Source organism: Ptychodera flava, chromosome 6, assembly GCF_041260155.1.
Source record: "Ptychodera flava strain L36383 chromosome 6, AS_Pfla_20210202, whole genome shotgun sequence".
NCBI classification, from domain to species: domain Eukaryota; kingdom Metazoa; phylum Hemichordata; class Enteropneusta; family Ptychoderidae; genus Ptychodera; species Ptychodera flava.
Window position 1 is genome coordinate 36,236,690 of NC_091933.1, and position 12,091 is coordinate 36,248,780.

A 12,091-nucleotide genomic window follows, 5' to 3' on the forward strand; every position below is an offset into this window, starting at 1 on the left:
GTTACCCTGTTTTTTACTTTGGTGATAGGGGGGGGGGTCACCATGCTTTTGAAATGCCCAATAGGGCAGGGGGGGGGGGTCAGTGTGTTTTTGAATTTCGACACGGGCTCATACTTGCCTCAAATGCATCGTACCAGCCACAAATTTCATCATTCAGTTGCATTTTTCGGCGCGCCCTTTGGGCGCGTAACTTTAACTATTATAATAAGACATATTATTTAGAGCCCCCTCTAAGTGTGAAACTTTAATATATCAGATATATATATGTCAGAGATATCTGTATATTTACAATATTTCGGCGCGCCCTTCGGGCGCTTTATACTTTAAAATATCAAACACACAGGCCTTTGCTGCTTACCTTCCTGTTTAATGTTTTAATGTCTGATATGCACATATTGTGAAACGGGGAGGTATTAGCAGCAAAGGCCTATCTCACAGCATGCCCTTCAGCTGCATGACTTCCATATATCAGATATATATATCAGAGATATCTGGATGTTCAATATTTTTGGTGAGCCCTTTTGGTGCAGTACTTTAATATATCAGAGATATATGTCAGAAATATCTTGATATCTGTAAATTGAAAGTCTGTTTTGTAAAGTGTACTAATCATTATGAAATCTGCAGTTCATTTGAAAAGCATAATAAGTTCCTGATACTTTTCTGTTTCCTCTATGAGAATTCAGTATTAGAAGCAACATGCATTAATATTTTATAATCAAATTTTTCTTACAACAGTAACTGTTTATATATATATATATATATATATATATATATATATATATATATATATATATATACTGAATTATTGAATTGATATTCCACCTTTTGTTTTACCTTTGTCGCGCGCAGGGGGCGGGTCACCTTGTTTTCGAAAGTTGGAATAAGGGGTCACCTTGTTTTCGAAAGTTGGAATGGGAGGAGTCGGCCACTTTGACGTCGGTAAAAAATAATCCATCCCCAGGCCGAAGAAACTGACCAGTCCCTTATCTTGAAGTGTGTGCACTTGTTAGCAAAGTACAATGCTGATTCAGAATAAAGAGGTTAACTTGTCTGTGGTATCCAGATCTACAGATGAAAGTGCGACTAAACATCATGCTTCAGTGCGACTTGGTCGATATGAAGTGTAAGTCATTGAACTTGGGTCCATTGCTGAGAGTGGTGTACTTGGCAAATGTGCTAATTTTGGTTACCTCTGGCACGAATGTACTTTCTACTTTTGCTATGTAGTAAGAGGATAGTCTATTCATACTATTGGCGGCGCAGTACTCAATACGTCGTTGTTGAGTAGTATTAGATTTTCAACAACTTCGTTGGTTTGATTTTTTTAACATATCGTTCTGTTTCTGAGATAATGAAATCAATGTCCGTTTTAACTTATTGTAAACTTGGTTCAAAGGATTCCAACCAGATCGGACATTTTGATTGAACTGATTTTACTGAACTTATCAGTCGTAAATTCTTCACTCTTCTATCTACATTCTTTTCAAAGTCAAAACTGATTGTGAGACCATGAAGATCGTCAGCTTCCCCGTTAACCCTATTCCAAAGACAACAAGTATAAAAAACTTCAGTTATTCTTCAATCATGGGTGTGAATACATACATGCATGCATGCATGCATGCATGCATGCATGCATGCATGCATGTATGTATGTATGTATGCATGCATGCATGCATGCATGTATGTATGTATGTATGTATGTATGTATGTATGTATGTATGTATGTATGTATGTATGTATGTATGTATGTATGTATGTATGTATGTATGTATGTATGTCAGCTGTCAGCTAATGTTATTCCGGTGCACAAAAAGTCTGACAAATCAAACGTCATTAACTACAGGCCTCTTTCCTTGTTGTGCATTTGTAGCAAAGTTTCTGAGAGATGTATTTTTAACTCCATTTATCCACATATTGAACCATTTCTCCATCATATGCAACATGGTTTCACTAAAAGACGTTCCACGACTACACAACTTGTACAAATATTTCATCATGTAGGGAAAATCCTCGATCGGTCAGGGCAAGTCGATATAATATATCTCGACTTTTCAAAGGCCTTTGATTCCGTTCCACATGACCTTCTAATCCGCAAAATCAAATCTTTCGGCGTTCATGGCACTTTACTGTGGTGGTTCACTGCATATTTGTCAAATAGAAAACAAAGAGTTGTTGTAGAGGGCTCAAATTCACAGTGGTGTAATGTATCGTCCGGAGTACCCCAGGGTTCAATACTGGGGCCAATGTTGTTCCTGTTATATATTAACGATTTACCAGACCATGTTAGTTCAAACACAATGGTTGCACTTTTTGCAGATGACTCCAAATGTATCAATGAAATCAACGACATTTCTGACTGTCTAAAACTGCATAGTGATATCAACAATTTAGTTTTATGGAGTGAGAAATGAAGCATGCTTTTCAATGCTGAAAAATATGCAAGCTCCTTACCATTAGTGGAAAACGCAACCCCATTACCTATTCTTATGCAATGCGTGGTGTTTCCCTAGAAAAAGTTGACAGTATCCGTGATCTTGGAGTTGAAGTTTCTTCCAATATGTCTTGGGATAAGCATATCAATATATCTGTTACAAAAGTAAACCGCATGCTGGGACTGATTAAACGTACATGTGGCCACACCTGTTCCACTAAAATGAAACTCAAACTGTATTTATCCCTTGTTCGTAGCATTCTTGATTATTCATCCCATTCATGAGCTGTCACGGCTAAGCAATCATTGCTTCATCTTGAAGATGTCCAAAGGAGAGCCACAAAATATATTCTTGGATATCCCTAAGAGATGAATTACAAAGAGCGAATGATTAAATTGAATTTGCTCCCGCTCAGCTACAGGAGAGAATTAAATGACTGTGTCTTTTAGCTAAATGTTTTATTGGTATGTATGATTTAAATTTAAGCCAGTTTGTCACATTTAAATCTCCTGATGACACTTCCATGAAGATGCCATTTTTTAAAACGGAATGTTTTCGTCACTCGTTTTTTAACAGAGCTTTTTACTCGTGTAGTGTAATGCCCTTTCATGGCAAATCTTCAACAAGTGTTAGGTTATACAAGTCTATTTTATTAAAACATTACACGGGTCTGTTAAACAAAAAAATTATCCTGATAACACTTGTACTTGGGTGGAAAAGTGCCGCTGTAAAAATTGCCGTCTCTGTTAATTTCTCAGTTTTGTTTTGTTCTGTTTTGATTTTTTTTTGTATATTTGTGTTTTTAATTTTGTATGTGTAACTTGTTAAATGTGTGCTTTTGTGGAGGGTTGCTTTTTATAGGTGTTAGTCACCTGTGCGACTCATCCTGACTTTATGTCAAAGCTGAATAAATAATAAGTAAATCAATGTATGTATGTATGTATGTATGTATGTATGTATGTATGTATGTATGTATGTATGTATGTATGTATGTATGTATGTATGTATGTATGTATGCATGTATGTATGTATGTATGTATGTATATATGTACGTATATCAATGTGTGTTCAAGTGTACGCGTATGTTCGAGTATATTCAAGAGCTGTGTGCAAATAGAAATTGGAATTCTCTGAACGATTAGGTTCCAAAAACTTAACATTCTTCTGAGTAAGATAACACATTTATTCAGACATACAACTGAAAATTCTGTTGAAAATAAGCACCTTGGTTGACATTACTAATCATATTTAAATAAAAGACATGTACTGCTGAATGGGCTGCATTGAGTGTGAGTTTATTACGAGTCGAATATCAACTTAAAAATAAGTCGAGTGGGAAACAAAAATTCACTTTGGAGAAAACGTGAGGCAGCGGGATTCGTGACACAGCTTGATAATAAAGTCCGATAGTGTCTTCAAGTGTGTTTTGAAGTATGCACAGTATCAAAATATGATGTGTTTATAGACGGAGTCAGTATAGATCAAGCTTTGTAACATTTCATCAAATCCTCTTCTGCGCACTTCTAATTTTGTAAAAGCTGTTACTTGTCGAAAAAGCATTGACGCATACCAAGGCATATCGTATTTGAATTACTCAGTATAGAAATGGTAATAGAATTGCTCAATATCAAGTTGCCCTTTGACTAAGACAATCACTTAATTTTGCAGAGTAACCCAAACATTGCTATTATGACTTAAGGAGCACTTCCACTCTTAATTCACCAGCAAAAGTAAATATCATTCCAACACAGTTTACATGAGGCTGAAAATTCTTATCCATATTTAATGTTGTTTGAAATGTAGGCGGTGAAAACACAACAGTGACGACATACATATTCACTTCAAAAGACACGATTGAATCATGAATAATATCACTGGTAAGCTAAGTAAACGGAAATGTTGCATGTAAAGCGAATCTTTAACTAGCTCGAAAATTTATGCGAATTTCTCTTGGAAAAAGTTCAATATCGTGTATTATTTAGGAAAAGACCCATTCTAGAATAACTACAGCCGCCTACCGATTCGTTAGCGAACCACGGCATAGAGATGTGTGAGGTATTTAATTTATTTGAAATTAATTAGAACTGTAATAGACATACACAACGTACCTTCATCAGAGTCCGATGCATGATACACTGAATTGTTTGGTGATTTTATCCCAATCTTTCTTTTCCTACGAAACACTCGACTAGTTACATATTCTTATTTGAAAAAATCCCTAACATCTTCGTAATTTAAAAGGACGTCTTGACTGTCACTGTTTTATTTCTTTGACAACTTAAGTACTCATCCAAGTTGACATTTTAGTGCTCAGTAACATCTTCCTTTAGCTTAAATGTATTCGATCATTGGTAGACGAATGTTCAATTGCCCTTTTATTTTTTCTATTAGAAACTTAAAACATTAAACGACCTCATTCTGCATGTTTTAGGGTAAAACCTCACACTGAATGAGTGAATTGAATTTACTGAAGGTATGTTTCTTTCTCTTCTTTTTAGATTGGTTGGCAGACATCTGTTCCTCGTCTTGTTCATATTAAGTTCCGATATCGAGAATGGCTACTTTAATTTGTCGTGGATATTCTTTGAATTAAAGAGCAATGAAGAATGACATCGATACGCTGGTCTACGTGCATGGTTGCTTGAAATGTTTGTAAACTGTTAACAACTTTCATGGGCAAGGAATTTCAGTACCATAATATGCGTAGATAATTAGCACACAAAACCACTGCTGTCATTAGAAGTAAAACATAAGATGAAACTGATATAACATTTCTTCACAGAGACACTTACACACATGTAAGAAATCATCGATGACATCGTGTCAATTATTAGCGTAAACCTGGAACTGGACATTCCGAGCCACATCACTAAAACACTTTCGAAAATGGCTGACAATCTAGCAATGAAGATTATGTCATATCTCTATCTTTTCTCTCGTGCCGGTATGATTCCAATCACTAAAACACTTTCTCCTTTTTCGACATACACATGTCGTAAGACGCGGGAAAATTCTTCAAATTCACACATTTCCCTTACTTAACATCATATTGACACCTAACCGGCGAAGATGCATACCAACGTGAGGGATTGACGCCCCGATATGACGCGTTCCCACGACCAGAAGTCAATGATCAGAATTTCAATTACTTCCTATCTCCTTGCTAAAAAATTCACAAAATTCGATAAATAGGAGAGAAATTTAGGCAATAAGAGTGATTCCGAAAGGCACCATATACATACATACATACATACATACATACATACATACATACATACACACACACACACACGTACGTACGTACGTACGTACGTACGTACATACATACATACATACATACATACATACATACATACATACATACATACATACATACATACATACATACATACATACATACATACATACATGCGTGCCTGCATGTATGCATGCACGCTAAATTCGTCACACTAAACACTACATCCTTCAAATACTTCCCGAGTGTGTAATTTTATACCGGCTTTCGTATTCCCAGAATTCATCTTGCCATTCAATCGCCTCTGTTAAAGTCACTAAGGCAAAGAATAGCAATGGTTATACCCTTTTGATATGTAATGAGCCTAGGCTGATGACACAGTAAGGACATAAGGGTAGATTTATTATTTTTGTTTTTTACAGGTTTAGAGCATATAATTCTAGGTTATTTTCTCCCAAAAGATTACCTAGGATAGATAAGTACCCGTACTACAACCTTTGAAGACCTATTCATATGGAATTGTTTCCAACTTGTGGTTATACGTGTAGCTTTCGTCTCGTTGGCAACAAGCTGCACATCAGCAGCGTTGGCTTGGCATTACTGTCACCTTAAGTCAGTCGTTTGTTTTAGTATCATATTTCAAACAGATATTGTAGGGGCCGTAGCCTGTGAGCGAGGGCAGGGAGCAGCTGCTGTCCCCAAGTGGAATGTTCCACATTGTCAATATGTAAATATATGTAAATTACCAAAATCCCAGTCAAGCTACTGGTAGGTTCTGCTCCCTTGGCAATTTGAGATTGTCGAGTGTCTTTTGTACCGATGAAGATGCCAGTAAGTTTTTCTGGAAGCTCAGAAGACAGACAGACAATGTCACGAGGAATGTCAAAGTCATCATCACCATTATTCGGATGACAGTGTAAATGAGTGTAATTATTTACATCCATTTCACGGGCAACATTACATCTGTGTCCTAACAGTGTTCTACATGTGACAGCTACATGTATGAACAAATAATGCAAACGTTCCGTTTGACCATGTACTAGTCGCTCAATGATTTCTACATATTGAAATTCAGTATAGACTATGAACGTATTGAAACATAATTGAGGCTGTGGGAAATTAATCACAGATATTTCTTCATCTGCCGAAAAGAGTTTCATGTCTATCGAGACGAGGTGGTAAGGTGACTCTAATAATGTCCCTTGACCAACGCAGAAAACATGCTTCCTTCCTGATTCTTCAATTTCTCCGGTGAACCAAACTCGACGACTCTCCCTTCACTCAGCACCAAGACATTGTCCGAGTCAAGTATAGTTGACATGCGATGCTGGAAATAAAAAATATGATGATCATCAAACGACGATAACCAAGACGTAGACTGAAGTGTGGTTGCCACGATGTATCAACTAATCCTAACGTCTAACTTGCCTGAAACGGATCAGTCATATCTACTTCACATTTGAGTAGATTTCCACCGGCCTTGCAACGGCCACATACCTTCCTCTCCAGCGAGCCAATCGAAAGTGCGCTTTTGCGGTTTTTTTCTATCCACGAAAGCATGATGTTTATGGCTTGAATATTTGACGTGATACAGCCTTCTATGTTGTCCAGATTAAAACATGGCTTCTTTTGAGAACAGCTTCTGCTTGCTTTCAAATAGTTTGTGAGCTTTGATGGCAGGTTTGCAAGCATGGTCCGCATCAATCTAGTTAAAATCATATGTAGAGTCGACGACGTTTCACATTGCTTGTTCTTTCCTGTTCTCCATAGGAGACCATGTACAAATCCCGCACATCTGCACGAACATCCGACCTTCGGGCAAGAGGTTTACAACCACCATTTCGTATATACCGCAGTATTTAAAAATGCAAGTTTTTTGGCTCCTGCAAGGTGTGGAATTTGAACATCTTCTTTAGCAGCGGGTCAGATTTAAAGATGCGACTATCAGCTAAACAGAACAGCAAAAAACCCCCCAAAATTATAAACGTCGCCATTTTTACATCTGGTTTTAATCTGACTGGGCCTACATGATTGAGATTTACCTGTGGAGGTTTAGGCGACGTTTCGTGTAAATGTTACTAATCCCCTGTTACAACAAAAGAGTCGACCTGCGGCGTGTCAGGTGTCAAGCAGTATAGTTACACCTTTCAGCACATCTTAGGGTTATCGATTAGTAAACTGATGTTCTCCTGCGGATTTACTGTCTTGTCTTTACTGTTTTAAATTCTTTTTATTAATTATCTTGTTGTCATTTGTTATATTTTTGGCTCTTGTTGTCATTTATAACTTTCTTTGCAATGTACGTATATGTTTACGATTCGTTTTTCGGGTGTGGGATGCGATGATCTGTAACGGTGCATTCGTTTTCAAGATGTAGGTATCTCTAAAATGTATGTTGTTATAAGGTTATTTTCGTCAAAACGTCGTTGTCTACAGGTTCCTTTGGGCGGAATTGTTGGAGATTATCCAACCGCTGTAATTATGTAACATCTAGATCTACATGTACAATACTAGCTTTCTCGAAACTCATAGGCAAATTACGTGTAAGGACGTAGGGTGCAATTCGATCCGTTGCATTTCTTTTTCGTATTTTCAACTTTTGTAAAGTTTAAGTTGCGAATGTATGGATTACTCACAGCAATCGTCAGTACTGTCTTGTCAGCGAAGACTGTTGAGAGGACTTGCTGTATAATAGTATCCTATAACAGAGAAATGCAAAATCAAGATTGTTTCTGTCTCTGTAAATCTTAAGAACGGGAGACAATTGCATGGAATATTAACATTATTGTTAACATTCCATCTGCTCAAGCTTATGGTGTATATGTTTCACAACTCCTAAGATACTTAGAGCTTGCAGTTCATATGACGACTTTCGAGTAAGACATATATTATTTGGCAATAAAATTGGCGAGGCAGGGCTTCTAGGTAAGTAGACTAGCAAGATCGATTAAGAACTTTTATGGTATATGGAGACATAGTTTCCAAATACGACATGTCTGTTACACAAATGATACGTGGCAACATTCCTAAGTTTGGCTAATGATTCAGTAGTTTCACAGGATTAATATTAATTTTAACACTTTCCGGTCATTCTTGACGGGTGCAGCAGGCTAGCAGCGTACGCTTTTACTTATATTCGTTCAAGATGGTCCTTCCTAATATTGTTTATATTTGAGTTTGTGCGACCTGTTAATTTTATTACCTTGTATGAATGGATTTATTGGATTTGATTTAAATGTCATATTGCTCGGTAAAGATCTATAAGCTTTTCAAAATTGGTAGCTCTTTGCTGATCTATATGGGTATGTGGATTCATTTAGAAATATGCTGAGGTGTGTAGTATTCATCAATGTCTTTTAATGAAAACGGGAAACTTACTTCTCATTGCATTCTTTAAAGCGTTGTACCATTTTAAATTTCAAACATCAGTATAAAGTGGTTTCTATGTTATGAGTAAAAATTCGCAAACCCGTACCATCTACAGAACAGATATTTATGACAAAATCTCTGCGTCAACCTAAGCGATTTTTTTTGTGTAGATTGTCAGTTTTACTGTCTGCCTACTCGGGAAGGCAGCAGCATTGTTGAAGGGCGGTCTGAGTCCAAATATTATCAAATACCATGAATTTGTAGCTTCCTTCATTGAAATTCTGCTATTTTATAGTCGCGGCTACTGTGTTGTCTATGGCAAGTCTTGGCGTTTGAACTTACCGTCTTGACATCTATTGATGCCGTGGCTTCGTCCATGATAAGGATCTTAGCATTCCTAAGAAACGCCCTTGCAAGGCAGAACAGCTGTCTCTGACCAACGCTGAAATTTTCACCAGCCTCAATGACATCCGCGTCTGCGAACAACAAGACCAATACGTAAACAACTGCTATGGCAAGTTTTAATAATAGTGCCAATGACACTGGCCTTCGATTTGGCATCACAATGTACTGTATGAATGTGAATTGTGTCTAGATCAAACACACTTAGTGTCACACTGGTCAGTGTTTTGAACAGAACCTCATTAATATTGGAAGGTAAGTTTTAACATCTGTTTAGGGAAAAAGTCACAGTATAATAATATGGTACATCTTCATTGTACACCTTCATTAGTACAAATCCGAAAGCACTCTGGCGTAGGAACCTGTAAAATAATTCACAAATTCATAGGAATTTTCGCAAATCAATATACATCACCCTTAGGAACCTATCAATGAACCTTGAAAACTAATACACAAGCATTTTTGGAGAATATTATTAATTGAGCCGAATTTTGTTGAAATCTTAACTCATCCAAATTTCGTCATCACCCTGATACTTGATAATCAGGTCATCGTAAAAAAATCAAATTCAAATTTGAGACATATCCGACAAGGGAGTCCTGAAAATGCAAATATACAATGTTATGCTAATGTGAACATCACGTACACTGTCCCTAACAAAATATGTAACAAATACCAAAGTAATAACGCCCCTATTTATGGAAAAAATTCTCAATTTCGAAAAATTCACGACAGTATAACTTCTTCTTTATTCTGCTGGACACATCTACACGATTTCGTTTAGTTCTAGACAATTATAAAAACATTAAACATATCAAAGCTGCTCATATTTGTTGTACAGATATTTGAAAATTACAACCGTTAGAAGAAAAATAAATAACATCCCTTCTACCTCAGATACCTAAACACTTACAGAATTGTTCATTTCGGCCACTTTGACATTTCCCAACCTCACTTTTACATACATTTTGGAATTATCACGTTATATTGAACGACGCCCAATCTGGGACTGGGGATGCATAATCAAACCAAAGTGTAAAGTTATACATGCAGTCATTCTCAAGCTTTTAAGTCATTATTTAGATATCATACAGACAGCTGACATGTTTTCTTGACTGATGCATCCCAGTGACACAGCAATTTGCCTGCTATACGTATTACATGAGATGTAAATGCCATTCTGTGTCATATACACTGCATTATGAGGCACTTCTGTAAGAATCTGCAGCAAAACATGACCACTAATCTCCACACATATTGTTAGACTCTACCTTAGGATATCTATTTCCTTTCATTTGCACCACATCTGAAGTTTGTGTGTATGTTATCACACTTGTCTAATTGGTTTGTGAAGTTGTATTGCCAAAAACTGCAGTTAAAAATTGCGTTTGTTGCTTACATAAATCACAAATATAGCATCATAAGTCTGACAGCAGGTGAGAATAAAATACTGTAAAAACATATTTAACTAGCTGCATGCTTTTTATCGCATTCAGATTTTCATCGCAATCAGGAGCATTTTAAGCTAGCAAGAAAGATGCCCTAACCACAGTTAATGTGGGGAAAGTTTAAATTTGCGAATCTTCACAATTACACTTAGCTAAATTCTAGTTAAGGATGATAGCTAAAAGACGTGTTTTACGATAGTTTAGTACACAGGCAGTCAGAATGATTACGTTACATCAATTTGAAGAGTAATATTTCTTACCTCCTCTAATTATTTTTTAGAAGGTAATCCTGCCTTAAAATTGATCTGTGTTCACAAATGTGTCATTTTTGGCCATACAGGCAACGGCAAATTTACTTACTTTTCACATATCACTGACTGAAATACACACCACTGAACCAATGATTACATTTTGCCAATAACATATACACTATAAGATTTCAACATACAAATTGCAAACATAAACCGAGAAACTTTGTATGTGTTCCGTCACCTCCACTAAGGCATGCATGCAACTGTAGCCACAACAGTTCTGTGATTTTTGGAGCAACTTGCTAAGCCTACTACTCAAGTGGTACCTTTCAGATTGACATGTGTACTTTTATGGTAGAGTTAGGCATAACCCTACGGATCTCTTGACCCAACTTGGTATCTTTAACTGAACCGATTTGTTAATTGTGTTCAAGAAGTTGTGCCATAAAGTTACCTGTTTACAAACAGAGATAGAAATGCCAGAAATACTGACCTTTTTCATAACCTTGATGCTGTTTAACATTGATAAAACTATGCAATATATTTGATTGGCTGAAAACCTGGAAAATGACCTTCAGCAGTGTTGACCAATGCTCTTTACTGCAGTTTCACACCAAATACAGTTTAGCATATCAAATGCTCATGAAATCACCGGATCATTATGTACACAAACTTCATTTTGGTGTAATATCACCAAAAATAAGAAAATCCCATGAGAGATTGCCATGTGAAGGTTATGCACAATGTCATACGTAATGTAGTTTGACCCCGCTGTTCGTCTATATGGAAAGGGGAAGTTGTTCAGGGTTTTTTTAAAACATGGCAAAAATTCTAAAAAATATTACGATGTTCATGTTATTATGATTTAAATACAGATGTATGGGAACATCTGTTTGGACATGAAAACTGAAATTCAAATCCATATTGTGAACTATTGCTGCAAAAGTAATT

The 12,091-nt window shown here is 36.5% G+C and overlaps 1 protein-coding gene across 3 annotated transcripts in view; it reads right to left on the reverse strand.

Annotated features, from left to right (window-relative positions):
* Nucleotides 1–6,046: 6,046 nt before the first annotated feature.
* LOC139135638 (ATP-binding cassette sub-family C member 8-like) overlaps nucleotides 6,047–12,091 on the reverse strand; it is a 94,406-nt gene continuing 88,361 nt past the window's right edge. For all 3 annotated transcript variants that reach the window (XM_070703138.1, XM_070703140.1, XM_070703137.1), the window contains 3 exons: nucleotides 9,382–9,515; nucleotides 8,307–8,369; nucleotides 6,047–6,997 (listed from right to left, as the gene is read on the reverse strand). In XM_070703138.1, coding sequence (XP_070559239.1) covers nucleotides 6,860–6,997; nucleotides 8,307–8,369; nucleotides 9,382–9,515 — 335 coding nt within the window. In that variant the 3' untranslated portion in view covers nucleotides 6,047–6,859. The remainder of the gene's footprint in view (nucleotides 6,998–8,306; nucleotides 8,370–9,381; nucleotides 9,516–12,091) is intronic.